We start from the raw sequence: 21,456 nt of genomic DNA on the forward strand, positions 1-21,456 counted from the left end.
CTCAGAGATTTGCATGTGGAACATTAGATGAAAAAAGATGGAAAATGTACAAAAAAGCTTAGGAAAAGGCCACATTTGTTGGGAAAAATCCCAGGATTAGTATAATGAAAAAATGGGATCCCAACAGCAGGTCCATGCCCATGTCTCTTTGAGGAAAATAAATAACTCAACACTGGAAATCAGTATGAAACAGGATCCAGCTCAGAGGCTGGCAATGCTTCAGGCAGTGTTGTGTCTATGATTTAACAGAGAAGTGCAGGCAGTACAGTACAGAAGTAGATAGATGCCTCCCTATTTAAGCCGCATTTTTCAAGGTGCCTAACTTACATTACCTAGTTAGTAGCCCCCAAGTCCATACACATAGAGACATGACTGTGGACGCTTTAAGATTCAGATGCTTAGTTCTCCAAATTTAGACAGAATTCAGAAAATAGTATCTAAACCAAATAGTTGCTGTGAATCAACTCAAAGCTGACTACTCCACAGGTCACCTTGTGTGTAAAGGCCAAAGGATTTAGTCATCAAACACTATCTCACAAAGATTTCTGAAGGAAATAGTATGGATATTTCAGCTGTATGTCTGTGTGTGTACTTCAATACTCACAGCCCTGACTGGATCACCAAAGTCTATCTTCAACCTCCCCATTGCTCTAATGATAGCAATAATGGACTGAATGGTGTTACTGTAGACAACAGCTTTGTACTGTTTACATTCGTCTTCTGAATAACCAGCTTCATGGATAATCCTATGGAAGAAAAAAAATAAATAAATTCTCTATTTAAATTTAAAAATATTTATCACAGTATTTTGCCACACTTACTTCATTTGCTTGACAATTGTGCTTTTCCCCGATTCACCAGCTCCTGAAAAATAAACGTGTGAAATTCACCATTAGGTTTTTACTAATCTTTGAAAATACATTTTGATTCTACACTTCATGTATCTAACCAATATAAAAACCTTCAACAGGTTACAATATGTTGAACATGTTACAAACTCATTTTTAATATAAAAATGCACCTTCATCTGGAAATTTCAAAAACAAGCCATTTTAAGAACAAATCTCAGTTACAAAAAATCTTTTCTTTTACAGAAGTGAGCATAATCTTTACACAGTCTGCTGGTGCTTCTAATGCAAACAGGTGATAAATTGCTCAACTTCAAAGGGATCTAAAGCTTAATTCCTCTGTCTTTTTAATCTAACCAAAAACCTAACCAAAACCCATTCTTCATACTGCATTACTGCTCTTCCAAAACTGCAAATGAACACCTTAAAATTCTTCAAGGCTTCAGTCCTTATAACAGTCTTTTGACCCTTGCAGGAACAGACCAACAGTAGGCCTACTTTTTGTTAGAACAGATGGCATGAGGTTTGCCAGTCAACCTGATATCATTTTAAGTGCTTAACAACAACACCACTAAACAAAAAGCTATGTTAAAATACAAAGCTTAGAAAAACAGTATCTCTGTGAACAGGCAGGGGAAAAGATGCAGTTTTTGCTGTCTCAACAATCTATCTTTAGTCTGCTTCTTACCCTAAAAAATATGTGGAACTCTTACAGCTGCAGTCTAATCCCCTCAGACAGCACACTCCCAGTTTTTCTCGAACTTGTGCTGAATTCTCCCTCTCACAGTTCCCCATTCTCAATATAGCTTTGCAGAAGTGAATACAATCTTCATACAGTCTACAGGTATTTCTAATGCAAAGAGATCACCCATTGTCCAACTCCAATATAACCAAAGAAAACTCTGACCACAGAAAGGCACTGCCGAAGGTTGTACTTATTTGTCTCCAAAAAAAGGGCAGAAACCTGACACATGACAGTCAACCTCATCTTTGACAAAATAAAGGTTATTGAGAAGTGCCAACACAGGTTTACAAAGTAAAAACTGTACTTACTAAGTTTTCATAAGGAAACAGGTGGGTTTGGGGGTGAAGGACACTAAACAGATGTAATTTACTTTGACTCTAGCAAGGCTTCTAATGCCACTGTCCATGGCTGCCCTTGTACCAAGCTGGATAAGTACCAACTTCAGGGTGTCTGAAAATCTGCCTAGACATCCACACTTAAAGGCTTGTGTCAATGGTTCAAAAACCTAACTGGAAGGCATTTAGGCAGTCTCCAGGAGACTGGGCTAGCACAGTTTAGCATCCAATGACCTGAAAGCAAAGGTACAATGCACTGACATAAAGATTGCAGCTGACATAAGCCTGGGAGGCCAGGAAGTTGTTGCAAGTGTTAGGTAACAGAGGTGCTATTAAGAGGGTCCTCAACATGCTAGAGGACTGAACTGAGCAATCTAAGAAAAATTGTGAAGTCCTGCAAGTGGCACAGAATAACACATCCAACACATCATATTTAGGACTAATGGGTTAGGAAAACTGTGGGACTCAAGAAACTGAGGAGTCAGCAGTGGGGCCTTGTAGTGATGAAGGTCAACCACATTGCAGGATGCTGCCCTGGGTCTGTCTGGGACAAACTCTCTTCACAGCAGCCCTTATGGTGCTGCACTTCAGGTTTGTAGCTAAACCAGTGCTGGTAACACTCATTAGTAAGAGAAAGTCATGGTTCTCTTATAGCTGAAAATGCTTGCACAGCATCAAGGCATTTTCTCTTTTCCACCATGTCCCCTGCCCTAGTGACTAGGCTGGGTGTGGACAAGATCTTGAGAAGGGACACAACCAAGACAGCTGACCTAAGTCAACCAAAGTGATATTCCATACAACATGATGCCATGCTCAGCAGTAAAAACTCAGAGAAGGGAGGAAAAACAGGTAGTCATTTGTTATAGTGTTTGTCTGAACACTTTTTTGTTAAAAACCTTGGAAGTGTGGGTATAGTAAAGGGTCTGGAACATAATTCATACAAGGAGAAGCTGAGGGAATGGGAGTTTTCTAGCCTGGAGAACAAGAGGCTCAGGGGAGACCTCAACACTCTCTACAACTACCTTAAAGGTTTTAGCAAGGTGGTGTCAGTCTCTTCTCACAGGTAATAAGCGACAGGACAATAGTAAATGGCCTCAGGTTGCACCAGGAGAGGTTAAGACTGGCTATTAGTAAAAAATGTCTTCATCAAAAGCATTGTCAAGCATTGAAACAGGCAGCTCAGGGAAGTGGCAGAGTCACCATACCTGGAGGTATTAAAAAACTCTAGCTCTGGAACCTGGGGACATGGTTTAGTGGTGGGCTTGGCAGTGCTGGGTTAGTGGTTGGCACAATGACATAATAAGCTTTTTCCAAACTAAAGGATTCTGTGAGTCTTTCCACACAACCACTCGGCATGCCAAGGCCCTGCTTTCCAGGAAGTGGCCAAACACCTGCCTCCCAGTGAGAAGGAAGGAATTAATTCTGCTCTTTGCTCTGCTAGTGTGCGCAAGCCACGGCTTTCCCTATTAAAACATCATTATCTTGATCCATGTATCTTCTTGCCTTCCTTCTATTTTTTTTCCTTATCCCAAGGGAGAAGAGAGTGATCACACAGCTGTGTGGGTGTTTGGGTTGACCCTGGCCAACAGCTTCCACTGCTGCAGTGGCAACACTGCAGACAAGTCAAAGGACACTGTTCATCCCCAGCAGTCAGCATTCATTATGCTGTATCCAAGTACTGTATACAATTCTCCCCCTCAGCACCCAGTAAATGAGATAAGACAAAAAACAGCTGAAGGTCATTTACATGTTTAGAGGGCACATGACATTCAAGGGAAAGCTACAAAGAACTGGGTATTTTAATCCCAGAAAGACTGGTGTGGGGAGAAGAAGGTTGGATATCTGTAAATTTCTGTCCTTTCCATAACATCCGCTTAAAACAGCTTAAAGCAGAAGTAAACTTGTAAGACCTACACAACAAATTAAGGCAATTAAGAACCTCTAGCACAGCCAATTTCAGAGAGATAGGGGGAAGGAGGTGCAGGGAACCTGCTCCATGAAGAGGCCGTACTGCCCGTAGAGGAAGTAGAAACGCAGCCTTGGAGATCTTCAAGATGCGACTGGACAAGGCTCCAAGCAACCTTATCTACTTTGATGTTAGCCTGGCTTTGAGCCAAGGCCTAAACTAGATGACCTCTAAGAGGTTTCTTCCAACCTCAGTATTTTATTTCTGTAGAACAGAGTATTTCTATACTTAAATACTATAAAGTGATCCTTTTAGGATATTCCTCTTATTAAACCAAATACTTCAGGACAGGCTCAGCACAATTTAAGACTGCCTGTCAAAGGTTGTCCCACCTTCTCCCCAGCACTGCTGCTGATGTTGTTACACCTTTCTTCCTCCAACACCACAGAATGAGTGCTGGCACCAAGAGGAGACATTGAGCTCAGAGGAACAGAGCTAAGGAATAGAGCAGGCCTGTCAGCATCAATCTAGATTGCTTAATGCCATCTTTAGCTCATGTCAAAGCAAAAGAGTTTCTTATAAATTTGCAAGTTGCTTTACAGAGCAGCAATAGTTCTTAAGGATCTGAGTGGCTATGGAAGTACATTTATATAAACAGAAATCAGACACCAGTACAGAAGTCAGTTGTTATTTAGACACCTGAAGCATTCATAAACCAAATAATCTCAAAATAGCTAATTATGCACTTAAGCGCAAATAGGTGACAAAGGTTTAAAAGTTAGATTAATTAATGAAATTACTATAATATGCTTTGGATTAATATTTTTATTCAAATAATTTGAAGATGCTATATTCCCTGCACTCAATAGCAATTTTTGAGATATTAAGAAATATACTACAGCATTTACTTTACAAAACCTTATAAAATGTATCACATTTGACTAACCAAGAATGTAAATGTCAGGGCTAGTTACAGTTTAAAATTTTAATTATTTTTGTCATACACTTCATACTCCATTTTTTGAGTCAGATGTGCATGTTTCTCTATGGTGTTAGAATTCACATGTACCAAATACCTATAATTATCATAAAAGTATTCTCAGTAAAATAACCACAAACACCCATAATACACAAAGAATAATTAAGTCATTTATTACAGAATACCTAACATCAGCACTGAGCTCCTGGAAGGTTCATTCCCCTATGTTATTTAATGGAAAACAGAAATGGTTGTTTGGTTTGTATTTTTCCTTTAACTGCACACTGAAATGACTGCAGCATTCCTAATAATCTTTACAAAGCAGACAGGAAAATTTCACCTTACTTATTGAACCATACTGAAAGGAAATTCATCACTTTTGCACTCCTGAATGCAGAACTCTGCCAGGTTTTCTGACAGATATACTTTGTAAAATTCCCTCCTTTATCTCAGCATAAATAAGTTGCCCATACAGCAAAATGAGAACTAACTCTGGTTTAGAAAGTTTTAGACAGAAGCAAGCAGTATTAAATATTCCATGTGACAGCTGTGTATAAAATGTCAGCGCTAGCTATACTGTCACAACCAAACGCTACCTAAATTTAGACAGACTTGATTGAATTTTCCTCAAACATCTAGTAAATGATGCTATTTATTGCTTGCTATTTAAATGTGATACTTTATTTCAGACCACTACTGTCAATAATTTGACCAGTCTTACTGGCTCTGTTACTACTTATTTATAACAAAAATATTTAAAAGACATGACAGATCTGCTTAGACTAGAAGAATAGCAGCATGTAATTTCTGAATTTAAAAGAGTAGTGGGCATCACTTTGCTTACTTTTAAATGAAAATTTAAGTTAACTGAACTGTTAGGTCATTACATTAGTGGAAGTTTTAATAACTGATTAGTCCTTTCTTCCTCTTGCACACTTTATGTCTTTTATATGCTCATCAAAAAGAGGGCCACACAATCTACAAAAATCTAATTTAAAAAATTTTTAAACTTTTTTCCACCTAGTTGAGTAAGAATATAACTTGAATTAAATCTAATACTCTTCTTACACCTGCTTGTCAGAAAGCAGGTAGATCTTCCTTATGCAGACTGCCAAAGTATGGGAGCAAAGCACATCCAACTTAAATAGCAAAATTTCATATTATCCTCATAGATTCCACACAATATGAAGGGTCTTCTGCATCAAAGTTTAATACTCAGGCTCTACGTTCACATATCATTATTTCCCAGCTAGTATTGTGCTATCCAGAGCAGCATTTGCCTGGATGCAGCATGAATTCTGACAGCACTCCATGAATTCAGAGCCAGCACATAAACCCAGGCCTGTGACCAACCCTACTGCACCACCCGCAGCACAGTGAAGCTGACGCTCAGCTAAAGAAGAGGGACTGAGCTCATGTTAGGATTTTTCTTTCAAGGCCAGCTCTCTACTTTGGAAACAGAAAAAAATCAAAGCCTCTTCATGTTCAAAAAAAAAAAAAAAAAAAAAAAAAAAAAAAAAAAAAAAAAAAAAACCAAAAAAACCCCAAACAATCAAAAAACCATTTAACAGATCAGTCTCAATGAATCTTCCCCTTGTAAGAACAAAGTAAGATAAGCAGAGCTCAAACAAATTTAAGAAACAGCTAAAGCAATATTTGATTCTCCAAGCTGTGAATTGGTCAATTCCAAAAAGAAATTTTTCAAAAAATTTAAAAAAATGGGTTGGACTCAAGGTTCTTTTCCAACCTAAATAATTTTATCGCCCTATGACTCATTACTATGAGATTTTATCAAACACCATCTTAAACTGAATTTTCTTTCCAAATGGAGCAAATCTGTGTTTAAAATGAATTGAAACATTTAATAATTTGATTAAAATTAACAGGTAAGCAAAACTTAGAATGTCTCATGACTTATTATCCCACACACTGCCTACATAGGAAGCATTCCTGAACTACTGATTTCTGGAACAAATGTTTTATGCACCCGTGTACCAAAAGGAAGGGCTGAGATCTTAACAGTAACAGGGCTGAGATCTTAACAGTAATTCCTAACCTGCAACACATTTGCTAATTGGTTACTGAAAAAACCAATCAAATACCACAGTAAAAAGCAAGGCAAACTTCAAGTTCACGGTATCCCTCTTTGGACAAAATCAACTCTCAAGTACAACTATTTCTAATAGAATGAATACACTCCTCGTAATACTAACATAGGAAAAAAATGCAGACTAAATAAAAAGTAACTTAAGCATTAGATAAAAACTAAAGAGAAAAATTGGGCTGGCTTTGAAATGACACCAAAGTCAGCCCTAAGTCAGACTAAGGAACAGAACCCACGAAATGTATACAGCCTCGTATGTTACCAGAAGAGAGTTCAAGAGTAATTCATTTAAAACTTTCCAACAGATGTTTGCCAGCATTTCAGCCTGTAGAATAGGATACTTAGACCAGACTGACTTAAGCACAAAGACACATGTGAAATTTAAAATAAAATACATGGAGTTGTAAATTTTTGGACTCAGGTACTGTAAAGTTCTCTCTCCACAATTTTCCTATCCAATTCTGTCAGACACTTGAACTTCACAGTAGAAAGCACAAGCTGAATTGTGCCTGTTTCTTAGCTGCCACTGGTGCCAACACAAGCTAAACACCCAGTGATTTCTACTCTTTCTGCTATGGGGTCAGGAGTCTCTTAAAAAAATCAAGTGTCTTTGTACCCTGGAAGTATAATCTCTTAAACTTATCACTTCATGACACTTCATACATGAGATTAAAATTGGAACGCAAACTGCCAATCAGTGTTACTATACTCAAAATACATCAATCCTAGTACAAGAAACCCACAGAGGAAACTTTGCTACAACACACTCTGGACAGGTTGACCACCAAATGAAGCATTCTCCAAAACCCACACTCTGCCTGAATTTTCTTATTTTGTCCACTCCCCCTTTTTGAAGTCTCCAAACAGTAACAGTTATCTACCACCATCTGGTATTATTCTTATTCTGGGGCAGCTGCTAGCCCTTGCAGTTTATGTCCCTTTTCCCCTTCCCAATTGCTTTCATACAGTCAACCAAAGGGAAACATTACTCATAACTTCTAAGGTGGCATTAGTCTTGGAATTTCCACAGCTACTGGAATTTTGAATATGCCAGGAATCTTTCAATGAATTAAGAATCGGTATGATTAGTATCTGGCAGAAAATATTTCAGTAAATTAGCCATGTAGTAATAGTGTGAATCACAGATGACATCACTGATTTAAACCAGAGAAGTGACAGATTCTAAAATTATGGCATTGACTCAGATAAAAGAACTGAGAATTCTCAAGGTTTCAGCAGCTGCATGCTTATTCCTACAGAAGCAATACCATTTATGCCCATACGTCACTGAAATTTTTGTAAATTCCCTAAGAAATCAAAAATTAATTACAACTTTATTATTGTAAATTATTTCTTTCCTAGGTCTTCAGTATTGCTCTTATTAGATGTTTGAAATCAACTGTATACAATAAAACAGTCAATCTACTGTACCTGAAACATAATTTAAGAAAACTGTTAGGATAAAATGTCATCTCAAGAAGCAATCAAGTATAAACTCGTGGTAGCATCCTGTACGTTTATTCAGGTCTAGATATCTAATAGGCTGCTCTGAGTTTCTTAAATTGGTGCTTAGACTGTTACTAGAGCAAAGACATAGGCAAGTGATAAAGACAGTGTTAATTAGTTTAGTATTGAAACAACAAGGAGAAAATATGGGTTTACTTTTAATATAACCTCTGAAACCCAATGAATACTAAAAATAAATCTTACTGTGAAACAAGGAGGGCACAGACTCCATTTTTCAAACCTTAAGGTAACTTCTATTCACATCTTTAGAAGTATGAATTGAGTTTTGAGCTACTTGCAATCTTCAATTAGTACTTCATATCTTTTTATGACAAAGTGTTCTGAAGTGTTCTTTTCGCTTAGAATTCAATCATGTGATAAGCAGACATCAAGCAGAAATTATGTGCAATTTTATGTACCATACAAAATTAAATGCATGCAGCTCCTGAATACAAATTCTACCTAGCCCTTCAAACACATTTCTATATTCCTCGGGTGTTTTAAATTAGTAGCTACTGCTACATAGTAGGAACCCTTTTATCATTATGTGCATCACTTATAACTGTACTGGGGAGTCATCTCACTTGAAAGGAGAGCACCAGTACAATGCCAAGTGTCATATTTCAGAAACTTTGTGAAACATTCAAAAGGAAATGTGGTACCTTGGAATTGAAGCTACTTTAGAAAGGTATATCTGTTCAGAATGTACAGGAGATCTCTTAAACCCCAAAATCACTGCCTTAGACAGGGACAGTGCCATTGTACTTTTTGGTTCAATTAAGACAGAGGCATAGCTTCCTTCATGTGAAGTGCCAAACTCAGCAAGAACACAACAAGCTAAGAATCAAGGGCTTGGAAATAAAGTTCTCACTTATGCCAGAAATGAAATACAGGTGCTAATGCACCTTTGGAGATGAAAACCATTTGGTAATAATGCTTGCTACCTGACAACTACGTGGCACATCACCAGCAGCTAAACATGTGTGACTTCAGGTTTATCTAAGATGCCAATACTGACACCAGCTTGATAAGATTAGCAGTTGACTACTTAAATGTATCAGAGGCCAGCATCCACACTAATGTAATCTAAAATACTTGGAAATCTCTTCAAAATTCAAAGGCCAAAAACTTGTTAGGATTTTGAATGGAATTTCAATATAGCAAATAACTATCTGCTCTACAAAACTGAAGTAAGATTTAAATTTGCTACTTAAAAAAATCAAGTGGCTTTCTTCTTCCATAAAAAGTAGTAGGCTCAGAAACAATTACTACATAATTTAAAATTATGGTATGAAAGAATATGATTAAAGATCTTCTTGAACATGAGTATGTGAGCCCAATCTAGGAGATAAATGGTGACTGCTCCAACAGAAAGAACTAAGTTCTTTACTTCTACAAGGTCTGTCAAGAGAGCTACCATCAATTTCTGTCAACATAGTACAGCATGCCCCATGCAGTCTTTCAAACTTATATCTAATAAACCTTGCAAAAAACCACAGTGCCTTGACATTGCTCTCCTCAGTGTGGTTGGCCTTCATGGCCTCTTACAATGCACCGTGTTATAAATACAGTGTGCAAAGATGGCAGGTTCAGAGATACCAGAGCAAACTTACTAGGCTAGCATTAATCACAACCAAAAATGCTTTATAAAAATTTCTCCTCTGCAACAAAGGCATACTTTATGGAGGTTGTTCTGGCAGAGAGATACAACAAAACAACTTGGAATAACAACATATTTTCATTGCAAGCCCCACTTCCAATTCAGAACAGCAGATAGTTGTTCTATCTACAATTCTGACAGAACCTACTGTCCCAGTTACCTCATATAACTATGTAACTGCAGAGTTGGGAAAATCAGAAAACTGTGTGTTAATTTCTAGCAAAACAGGAAAAATATCTCTCACGTAAATCTCACCTGATTTTATTCAAAGCTCTACTTGTTACATAACACCAAGGCATTTGTTGTAAATGTGATAAATGGGTTCTGTCAACGTTCATATCAGGGAAAAAGCAATTACACCAAAAGCTGTCCCATTACTGTAGAAACAAAGCAATAAACTTCAGTTCATGTAAATTTTAAGTATTCATCCACACCTAACTTAAAAGAGTTTTTCATCCTGTAGCTCAAGGACTAAGATCTACAAAAATAAGGAGAATAAGCATATTGATAGTTGACCTAAATTCACTTCAATGTCACCAACTCCACCAGAACTTGGATGGACTTAAAGTGACAGAGATTAAAATGTAAAAAGTTTCTAGATCTCAGCGAACAATTTCTTTCAAATACAAATATTTTCGTAACTCCTATTTGTATCTGAAGCAAGAAAGAAAATTCATGAGCATAGTCCACCTTATTTTGTGTTACATGCACATGCACTTTACTCACAAAACTGCCCTGAAGTAGGGTGAACAGTACTTAAAAATTACAGCTTTTTTTGGGTTCTGTTGTTGTTTAAACAGAATTTGTATTTAGCCAGTCTCATATTAGACTGAGACAGTTTGAAGTATATAAAAATGTCAACCCCTTCAAGACACCCAATAATACCAGAAGCAAGGAATAAGAGAGACACCTATATAATTAAATGTTAGACTTCAAACAAGTATGTAATCAAAGGCTGATCTAACCTAACCCCAAATGCTGCTATGTTCCAGAACAGCAGATAGAGAAAATAATATAAATAGATCCTCATCTAGGAATTAGATGACAGTTAGCTCAATAAGTGTTAGCTTTTGCTAGCTAACACTGCAGCCCTAAAGCATATTAGAAGGGATCTTTGTCAACGATTTAACAGCTTTATGCTTAAGCATTTATATGCTTTAGAAAGATTATAACGGTTTTGCCAAGAGTTTACCAGATTTATTAAGAATCCACATACAGCTGAGAAATCCACTTTGAAAATGCTTCAAGAGATATTTAATGCATCAAGAATATAGTCAGCACTTCAGTGAGACTTTGCAACTTATTTTCAGTCCAGCCCTGTATAAAACATTACTAGGAGACATGAAATCAACAAGATTTAAAATGACATTTCTTTAAATAAAACCTATAAATACTCAAAACAATTGTCTGGTTTACTCCGAATCTGTTTATTGCAAGACCCGTATCTCCAGTAATAGCAAGTTTCAAAATTGTATTCCAATACTGCAGCAACACTGTATTCTATTTTAATATTACTACAGCTTTACTGTTGCCTCCATTCCCTTCTCTGTTTGGACACTGGACTGGCAGTTGTACTTCTCGCCCACTACCATCTTGCATTCTCCACCAAAAAGTGCTAGGTAAAAGAGGATTCTTCCTAGTCAAGACTACAACCTACAAAACAGAAGAGCATGAAGAAGCACATGATACTCCCTAGATTTGGAACGAAAAGAAACTCCTGCTCTCAACGGCAATCAGCACATTCCAAAACGTGGGCTGTCTCTGTCTCCTATTGTAGCAAAGAAGCCTTAAAAAAGTGGGTTTTGAATAGAGTTTAATATGTCTATCAAGTGGACCCTGCAACCTTCACATTATTCCTAAACCAACTCTACAGTGAACTGTGACACAGAAATACAGAAATTGAAAGCATCCTATTCTGCATCCATTTTCCCCTCCACCTGCTACTCTGTATTTCCAGCACTCCATCTAGATCCAGCACATATCTCTGCTCCTCATTATGCTTTTAGTCAGGTCCTCATCAGACCAATATGAAATACCAGTTGAATTGACCATTCTAGCAGGTGAATTGACCATTCTAAGTCTAATCAGGACGGCCAGTCTGACTACTCAACCAGCAAAAAAACCTGAATTAAACATTTAAAAGCGACAGGGCAAAGCCATTCAGCCAGATGCTGCAAGAGAGCACTTTCCTTTTTAGCAAGACAGAGCTTCCAGAATAGCTCTGCTGCTTGGAAGACAACATACACGTCTTATTTCCAGCATTCCAATACAGATTTAGAAAGTAGGCAAGAATCTCTTTAGTTTTATTGGAAACTATTAAAAAACCCCAGAGATTCACAATGTACCTACAACAGTGACCAATAAAAAACCTGAACCATGGTTCAAACAACTGCAACAGCTTTGCCCATGCAAAAAACCCAAAGTCGTGTGCAAAAAATTAGTTTATCAACTTTGCAAATTTGCAAAACAAAGACGGGATTACAGGTAGCTATTTGATTGCACCAGCACTTTCAATTCAAGAAACAGGTAATATTAAATTCTAGACTATTAATTATAAACCCACTTCACAGTTTCAACAGGAATTTTCATTACAGTACATCAATTAATTCTACAAAAACAATCTGCTTAGAGCAATGATTGTAAAGACTTCCCATCCATTCTGGTTGCCCAGATTTTGTTTTATTTCACTAAAGATTTTATCAGGTACCTTTGCTAAGTATATTACTCACTACAAAGACAACATTACATTTCTAATTAGAATATTTGAAAAAGTAATGAGGTCCAATGTATTTCAGAAGTTGAAGCACAGTATATATGAATGGTGTTGATTCTTTTAAATAAATTGCTTCACAAAAACAATTTTCTAATTTCAGTATCAATTTTATAGGGACATACAATATTGAAGTTTACATGTATTGGTAAATATAAACACCGAGTACCCATGTAAGCATACACCTGTTAAGTCAAGACAACTTAATTATCAAGTTGTTACCAAAAGGTTCCAGAGGTGGTCTTATTTAAAGCATCAATTACACTTCAATTACCAAAGCCAGAAAATCAATTTACTTGCTTATGACATATTTATCAAGTCTCTTATTAAAAGAATTGGTTCTAAACTGCTTTGTGTCAATTAGCCACATCAGCAAGAGATCCTGAAAGAATTATACCAAAATTAACTTTAAAAATAGAGAAATATGTTTCAAAGGAAGGGGTAGTCAGCAATTGAACCAAAATGAAAGAGTCATAAACCTAACCTCATCAGGAAACACACTTTCAAATCAAGGACTGGTGCAGATGGGTCTCAGAGACCCGAGGTGATACTTAGGCCTATAAGCTTTAAGATATAGATAATTCCAGAAACCCTGAAGCTGGCTCCAAAGCTTTGCAAACTTTAAGGGTAAAGCCAAGGTAATGGGAAGCATCTTCCAAATCCCCAACTCTAATACTTCTTACACCTGTACTGTAAAAGGACTATAAGCAGTCACAAATATGGGTAATTAGTCTATAAAATCACTCCTTTACTTCCCATCCTTGCTAAGAAATCTTGTCTTGTCCGTTGTTACTTAAAGCTCAAGGAGAACAAAATACTCAGCATTAAGAAAAAAAAAAAAAAAAAAAAGAGTTCAAATCTCTTCTTGCAGAAGCATACAGTCCTGGTACACAAGTGTCCCAGCAAAACCAGTTTATTTTTGTCCTAATAGCCTAATTTCAAAATCTTAGTTGTCCTTTCACTCAAATGTCACTAAGTTAAGCTACTAAAAAAACTGGACTTCTAAGAGTGAAAAGTTTTGAGTGAGAAAAACCTAAAGTTCTGATTTTTCCAACTACTCTATATACTTTACCAACTCCAATACTTTGTGGATACAGACTCTCTCAGGTAAAGCCAATCAAGTTCCATTTACAGAATAATTATGTAATTTACAAAAGCCTGAGGTAAGAGTAGGGCACTGAACAAACAAGGGGAATAAATAGAACAGCAGACCTAGGTAAAAGCTGGACAATTACTAAGATTCAGAATTGGAAATTTTTATTAATACAGGTTCTCCTATACATGTCTTGGGAAAAAAACCTGCAAACTTTTAATAGCTAATTATCAAGTCAGTTAAGATCTTTATTTCAGTGTTTCCATGGAAAAAAAAAAAAAAAAACAAACCCAAACACCCTCACACTTAACAGAACATCTTAAATACCTATTTTTTACATCCAGTTTTGCTGTACCACAACATTTGCCAGATAGCATGTTACAGGAAACACTGCAGATATCCATCAACTAGACAGCAAAACTGACTTCAGAATTTTATGCCCTCTGAGCTAGAATCGTGGCTTGGTTTCAAATTATTTAGCCAGACTTTTTGAGCTGGCTACTCAGTTATTTCTTCTCAGAGGACCACAACAACTAAAGGGTAAAATGTGGCCGCAAAAGAACAACCCACTTTGGCAATATGAGTATATAAATCACTACTGCCTAACTATAGCACATAGCCCCAAGTTCAAGTTGTGCCAACACAACTATGCAGGGAGCTACACTGTAAAGACTAGCTCTGATGTGAGTTAAAAATAACTTCACAAAAGGAGGCTGGCTAAAATCCACAACAACTTTGGTATTATAATCCACAGGACAGAATAAGTTATCATATATGACAATGATGATACAATAAACTGTGCTGCAGAAAAAAAGTAAGAAGACACTAATTACATCATAGTTTATTACAAAATTTATGAATGGTCTTGAGGTACCACTGCTGCTGGGAGTGGACAGCTTATCAAAAAATACCTTACTAGAGCCTCCAATTAGAAAGAACACAGCAGCAGCTTTACACTGTTTTTGAATGAAAAGTTGAAAAAAAAGTTTCTCAAGCACAAAATGTTTTCTAACTTTAAAAATATTTAAAAAAACCTTAATACCTGGTACAATACAACTAATTTTTATTTATAGATCAATAGACTTTCTAATCAAGATTTTATAAAAGCCAAGTCACTGCCACTGGTATCACAAGATAGCACATAATGCACAGTTTCTCTTTAACCCTTCCTAAAACAACAGGTACTGAAGTAAATTTTGTCTTAAGAATGATTAAGAACTAACATCATGATATAATCATAAGTAGTGACTTTATAAAAAGTAACTTCCAAAAACAGGAAATATAATAATGCAACGGAAAACCTGAAATCACTGAAGATAATTCGCACTGAAGTCTATACACTCATGAAAGACCAACATGATGTTGTGAACTTTTACACCAACATTCAAGTAGATGGGGACAAGCATAAAAGAACTCACACTGCAGTAGTACAAACACAACCATAAGTAAATCTGTATGCTTACTGCACATCCCTGAGTCTCCTCTCACAAAAGCAAGGGGGATTATTACACTATCACAGTCTACTCACTCCACATAAGTAACATCCTGATTGGCAGAGTCCAACTGCACCATAATAAAATGCAAGAGAGCTCCTAGTTCAGAACTCCTGCTAAATCTAAGGAGACAGGCAGGAATGGGGGGGCAGGGATGTTCACACTAACACAGACAAGACCAACAGCAACAAACCAAACCCAAACATTAAACACTCCTTTAAAGGTATGAGAAATCAGCTTTTAAGTAAGAGGTGAACTTCGTAAGCATCTGTAGATGGTTGTCTCTGAAGGCATGACAGGAAATAGTTTGGTAGAAATGTTTTAGACTAGGCTAGCATCATATATGAAGATAAGGTCAACTATTCTGAAATGTGCTATACTTGTTTGAGAGAAAAAGGCATTTTGAGAGCGGCCTTAAGTTCAGACTTCTAAAGTCTTTCTTTTCTGCAAGTGTGGAGAAAAAACATATTCTGGAGGAAAGGCAAGAGAATGCCTTATGGTACAAGCAGCATAAATGTATTTTTTCAGTCCAATGTGCAACGGGGTCTGGAAGAAGCCAGGTACTGCCAGGCACTGAGGATGATGCTGCTGAAAAGATGAGTATGCAGCAGGAGTCAGTTTGGCTGAGCAGACAGATGCAGGTCTAGAACAAAAGAAAAGCAGACAGAAAAAGATGCCTGAGACATGAAGAACTAGAAAAACAATTAAATAGAATTGTTCTAGTTACCATCTTAAGGAATAGGAAACTGCAATGGAAAAGATTAAATGCAGCACTGCCTGCTAAATGTCACTTATCCTTAAGAACATGACAGGCACACATTCCAGTATGAATCACAAGGATCTATTCAGGAACAGAAAAGTGGCTCTGCTAATCATGAGGACGAAGGTATCCACTGAACTCACACCTACAATTGTGATTATCCAGAAAGGAGACACACAATGACAGCTGTCAAACACATGGCCTGTGACTTCCTGGATCCCAGGACCCGCTCCTAAAGAATGCTTAGGACACATCTATTGCCTTTTTCATCCAAGATACAAAGAACCTTAACACCAAATTTGCTATGCTAGGTGAAGGATATGATAATTCAAAAGACAAAGTGCTAATCCTATAAACTCATGGTGCCAGTTTGAATGTATTCAAAAAACCTGATGAGTTTAACCTCACACCAGAAGGCATTCTATTAAATAAGGTACTGCCTGTTCTCCTGCAGTTGGCATAAATTCAGTTTTATGTGCTCTAGCTAATTCAACAGAAATGTGCTTGGGGATGCACACCTGACTGGGATCACATGTCTATTAATGCAGCCCACAGACTGGTCACTCAGAATCATCACCTCCCAACATAAGAATTACATTCCTTCTGCAAGCATCACTAGAATTTTTATTTGTTGAATATTCAAAGTTAAGATGAGAAAACATGGAAGAAAAAAACCTAACTTGGATCTACTACTTTCTCCGCCTGGAAGCAAGCCAAAATATAAAGTACTTTTCAAAAATCTTACACTAAGTATATGAGTTTATCTGTTAAAAGAAAAATAGAAAATACAAGAAAAGAAAATATTACTTCAATTAGCACACAGAAAATTAGGAACTTGTCACAAAAACTGCTTTAAAAAAAAGTACATAAAAGCATATACTTTTTTATGTTGAACCTTTAGGTTTTGGCCAATATACTATGTTGCACTTATTTTTTTTGTTCAGTTCTCATGAAACTTAAGTTACGCATTGACTGAAAATAGTATTAAAGTAAATAAGCTTGTTTATGTAATGGTTTTAAAAGATAAAATCATCAAATCCCATGTATAAACAACCATTTTACATCTGGCTCACCAACTACAAGATCAAGTTCAGTTTACTTCTAAGAACGATGGGTTGCAGAAATTTTCCAGGAAAGGCTCTCCTGCTGTTGGGATAGCACATTGAAGTGAATAGAATTACAAGGTTGAAATAGCTATACATGGATAATGCTTAGAATCCAGTATTTTTATTCCTAACACCTGCACTGAAAATTTTATGAAGTGATGAACCAATTCACAGATAGGACAAAAGAACTTAGACAATCCAGTTCAATGGTATTTTGTGCACATTAAATATATCTGCTTATTCCTGGAGACAGGAAAACAAAATATGTATCTAACATGCATCAGTGATATTGTTCACAGAGATAGTTCAGGTACAACAATGTCACAACTCTCTCAATTAAATGCCTGCAACTTCCTATTTTAGAAAAAAAAAATAGAAAAGCATACGATGGAATAAATTAAATTTCCAGTCTAGAAATCTATTGATTTTATATAAACATCTTCCCTCAATTGAGCATTCTAGCTCAAACTTCAGGATTCTCTAATCACCATGCAAAAAAAAAAAAATTATATATGCTGGAATCAATATAACTTAATGGGTCAATTATAATAATAATAGGTGTACAGCTACATGACCTTTTTCTACATAAACAAGGTGTTTCAGATGCCACTTGCACATTGCATTTTCCTGGCAGCAGACCACAATTTTTACTTTTCCTTTTACTTCAGTATCTTTTTAGCAGAACAAACCCATAAATAGATATAGGAGTACAACCAAGTGGATGATAAACTATGACATGTGGGCTGAACAAGCAATTGGGAAAGTGAGTGGTGAGAAGTGACTCTACTGGAAATAACTTTAAATACCTTTGCCACCAGATAAAGCATTCAGATCACATTCAAGACACCTGACAGACTTGTAAGGAAGAGGAAAGGAAAAAACTTTAATTCCAAAACATGTGAAATACGTATGTGCATCCAGGGGTGTGTGCACAAAAGCTCATCCAGAGTTCAATAAACATTTAGGTAATCATTGTTTAAACAATCAACCCAGCACTGGTCCCAGGAGAAGCCAGGCTGCCAGCCTTCACACCTTTTTTTTAGCAGGGGAGAGGGAAATGCTAACCCCAGAGGGCTGCTGCTCAGAACACCCTGAGAACCCACATGTATTTGACCATTTGTTCCATGTTCTTAGATCTCATGAGAGCCCTGTAGAAAGGCTTTTCAGCCTTAGAAACAGAGAATTTCTAAAGTTTAAGCTCATAACATAGGACTTAGTATGTAAGAGCATTAAAATAGTGACAAAATCCATTCTTAAGTTTAAAGCATCTTTAAACAGATGACATCTGTACACAAGAATTATGATGAAAAATAGGAAAACAAGTACCAAACTACAGGCACTAAAAGTTCCACACAGAACAGCAAAAAACTGAAAATTAACTTCAAATGCCAGATAACACAAAGTGTTATCTTGCCACTTTTTAAAAAGCCAGTAACATCTGCACTATTGCTATTATCACATACAGGAAAACCTTTCCATACAACAAGCTGAGGAGTCCAAAGGTGTTCAGGACTAGGCACAGTACCAGCCCAAAACCTAAGAGATTTAGGTTTCCATCAATTGGCTTGCACTTCCATTTCCTGGACAACAATTCCAGTTTTTGTTTCTGGCTTATTTCACAAGTTAAATTTCAAATCTAGAAAATAATTTTAGGATCTTTGTTTTTCCCATTCTAGGTTTCTTTCATTTCTTCATCTACAATAAAATTTGCTCAGTCTTTTGTCCCTTTCTGGAGCCATCTTAGAATTTAGCAACAGAAAGTTATTTAAGCAGTCTACTACTTTTGTAGTGAATAGAGCACTACAGGAGAGCAAAATCAATGTCGAGGGGAGTGAGATATTGTGCATCATTTAAAAGGTGTGCCTGAAATGACACCTCTGAGAGGAAAGCTGCAACTCAGCAACTATTTTAACTCGCTATCAGACCCAGTGTGGTTTAGATACACAGAATATACTGCGAAACTTACCACTTACCACAACATTAATTCAATGCAAATCTTGCAGCATTCAACTGTCCCCAGCCTACAGTAGTTTTAGTACTGAACAAATGTAATTAAAATTCTCACTTCCTTTGTTCCTATAATTTTAAAAATAACCTTATCTTTACACACAAAGATATCTTAAAACACCCATGAAGGCAAGCGTCAAGTACTTGTGAGCAGAACTGAAGAACACAGGATGGCACGCAATAAGTCATTATGTTACACATGTAGTAGCTCCATCAAGGTGGTACTTCCCGTTGTAAGATCCCAGAAACACAAGCTGATTCCACAAAATTTAAAAAAAAACAGCAAAAAACTACTCAAAAGTTAAATGGTGCTTTGCCTTTTGTTCTTTTGACACTTTTCTATACTTCACGCAGCAACAGTTTAGGAGTTGTTCGGGTATACAAGAAACATTAAGAGTAAATATGCCCCCAATGTAACGTTTCCTTCCTTTCAAAAGAGGAAAAAAGAATCCAGGTCAAAAGTTTAAGGCGCTATCCCTTTCCTATGGAAGTCAGGCCCCGGACAGCCCACGCCGTGCCGCTTTCCTGGGGCGCTGCCTCTAATCCTTCAAGCAGCCGAGGCGCCCACCTGCTCCAAGAGGCTGCAGTGCCTCCCGCGAACCCAGAACTTCGGAGGGGCCCCGAGCACGTACCCCGGGGTCCGAGGGCAGCACCGCCCCCCGCCCAGCCCGGGGGGTTCCTATAAAACTATACCCCTCGGTAGGCGAGGGAGCTTCGGGGAGCGGCTACCTCAAGAGGATCCTCCCCTCACGGCATCCCTTACCTAAGAGGAGCAGCTTGACTTCCCTGGCCGCCTTCTCGCCGTCCTCCCGCAGGTTCCTGTCGATCATCTTGCTCCTCTCCACCGCCGCCTTGTCCTCGGCGCTCAGCGTGCAGCCCATCTTGGGAAGGGGCTGTTTGGCTCTGCCGCGAGAAGTGAAGCAGGGAGCGGCGCGGTCCGGCGGCGGGGAGGCGCTGAGGAGGGAGGGGGAGCGAGTGCGCCCCGCTCGCTCTCTCCTTCCCCCGCTCCCTCACCTGGGGCGCAGCGGCGTCGCGGGTACCGCGCGCCGGGCTCGGCTCACGGCCAAGAGGGGAGGCAGCGAGCGGGAGGAGCGTGGGGAGGCTCGGCCGGGGGAGCGCGGAGCGGGGACAGCGAGGCTGCGGACGGGCAGACCGAGGCCTCGCACCGGGGCCGCCGCTCCCGCCGCCGACCCTGAGGCTGCTGCGCGCGCGGCACCGCCCCCGCTCCCGCCCCGCCGGAGGCGCGCGACCGCGCGCGCACCGCCCACGCCGGGAGGGGAGAGAGGAGGGGGGCGCGTGCACGGCGGGAAGAGCGGCGGGCGCGGCCGCGCGTGCGCACGGCGGTGGCCAGGCGTTTTGGGGCGGGGGGCGGGGCGGGGGGAGCGCCGCGGGAGCGGAACGGAGCTGGAAGCGGAGACGCAGCGAGAGCGGAATGTGAACGGAGCTGGAAGCGGGGACACAGCGGGAGCGAATCGCGAACGGGACTGGAAGCGGCGCGGCCCCTGACGCCCCCGCGCGCGAGCCCCAGGCACTTGCCGGGGAGGGGCTCGGATTTAAACTGCTCGCGCGCGGGAGGTTCCATTGCTCGGCGGGGCGGGGGAGCCCCGGGCTGGGCTGTGCCATTGGGGTGCCCCGGGGGATGCTGGAGTGAAGCTCCTCATCCTTTCCCGCCCTGTCCGCCTGTCCCGTTCTTTTTGCTGCCGAGGTCCAGGCAAGCACCTCGGGGTGCAGCCCCGCCGGTCGGCCCTCGGGAGGGGCAGTAGCAGAGCTGCTCTTATGTGGGCTGATCGGTTAGCACTTCACGTCACGAACCCAAAGCCAAGAGAACCGTCCCCCACCTCACGGCCCAAAGCTGCTCATCCCGCTCTCTTTTCTGATGGACCTTCCTTCATCCGTGTATATAAGTATTGAAATAGGGGAGGGCGTGCCAGGAGGATGGAGCAGGGCTGTTTCCGATGGTACCAGGCAGTAGGACGAGAGGTAACAGGGGGATTGGTGCACTCCTAGTTCTACCTGAACATGAGAGAGCTTCACTGTGCAGTGACCGAGCCCTGGAACAGGTTGCCCAGAGAGGCTGTGGAGCCTTCTCCACTGGAGATGCTTCATAGCCATTTGGATGCAATCCCGGGCCATGTGCTCTGGGA

The 21,456-nt window shown here is 39.2% G+C and overlaps 1 protein-coding gene across 1 annotated transcript in view; it reads right to left on the minus strand.

The window, feature by feature from the left end:
- GNAI1 (G protein subunit alpha i1) overlaps nucleotides 1-20,423 on the minus strand; it is a 33,479-nt gene extending 13,056 nt beyond the window's left edge. Inside the window, exons 1-3 of the mRNA XM_009086860.4 lie at nucleotides 20,076-20,423; nucleotides 822-864; nucleotides 605-746 (exon numbers count right to left, since the gene is read on the minus strand). Of these exons, the coding sequence (XP_009085108.1) occupies nucleotides 605-746; nucleotides 822-864; nucleotides 20,076-20,193 (303 nt within the window). The 5' untranslated portion in view covers nucleotides 20,194-20,423. The remainder of the gene's footprint in view (nucleotides 1-604; nucleotides 747-821; nucleotides 865-20,075) is intronic.
- Between the last annotated feature and the right edge of the window lie 1,033 nt (nucleotides 20,424-21,456).

Source organism: Serinus canaria, chromosome 1A (genome assembly GCF_022539315.1).
Source record: "Serinus canaria isolate serCan28SL12 chromosome 1A, serCan2020, whole genome shotgun sequence".
Classification (NCBI taxonomy): Eukaryota; Metazoa; Chordata; class Aves; order Passeriformes; family Fringillidae; genus Serinus; species Serinus canaria.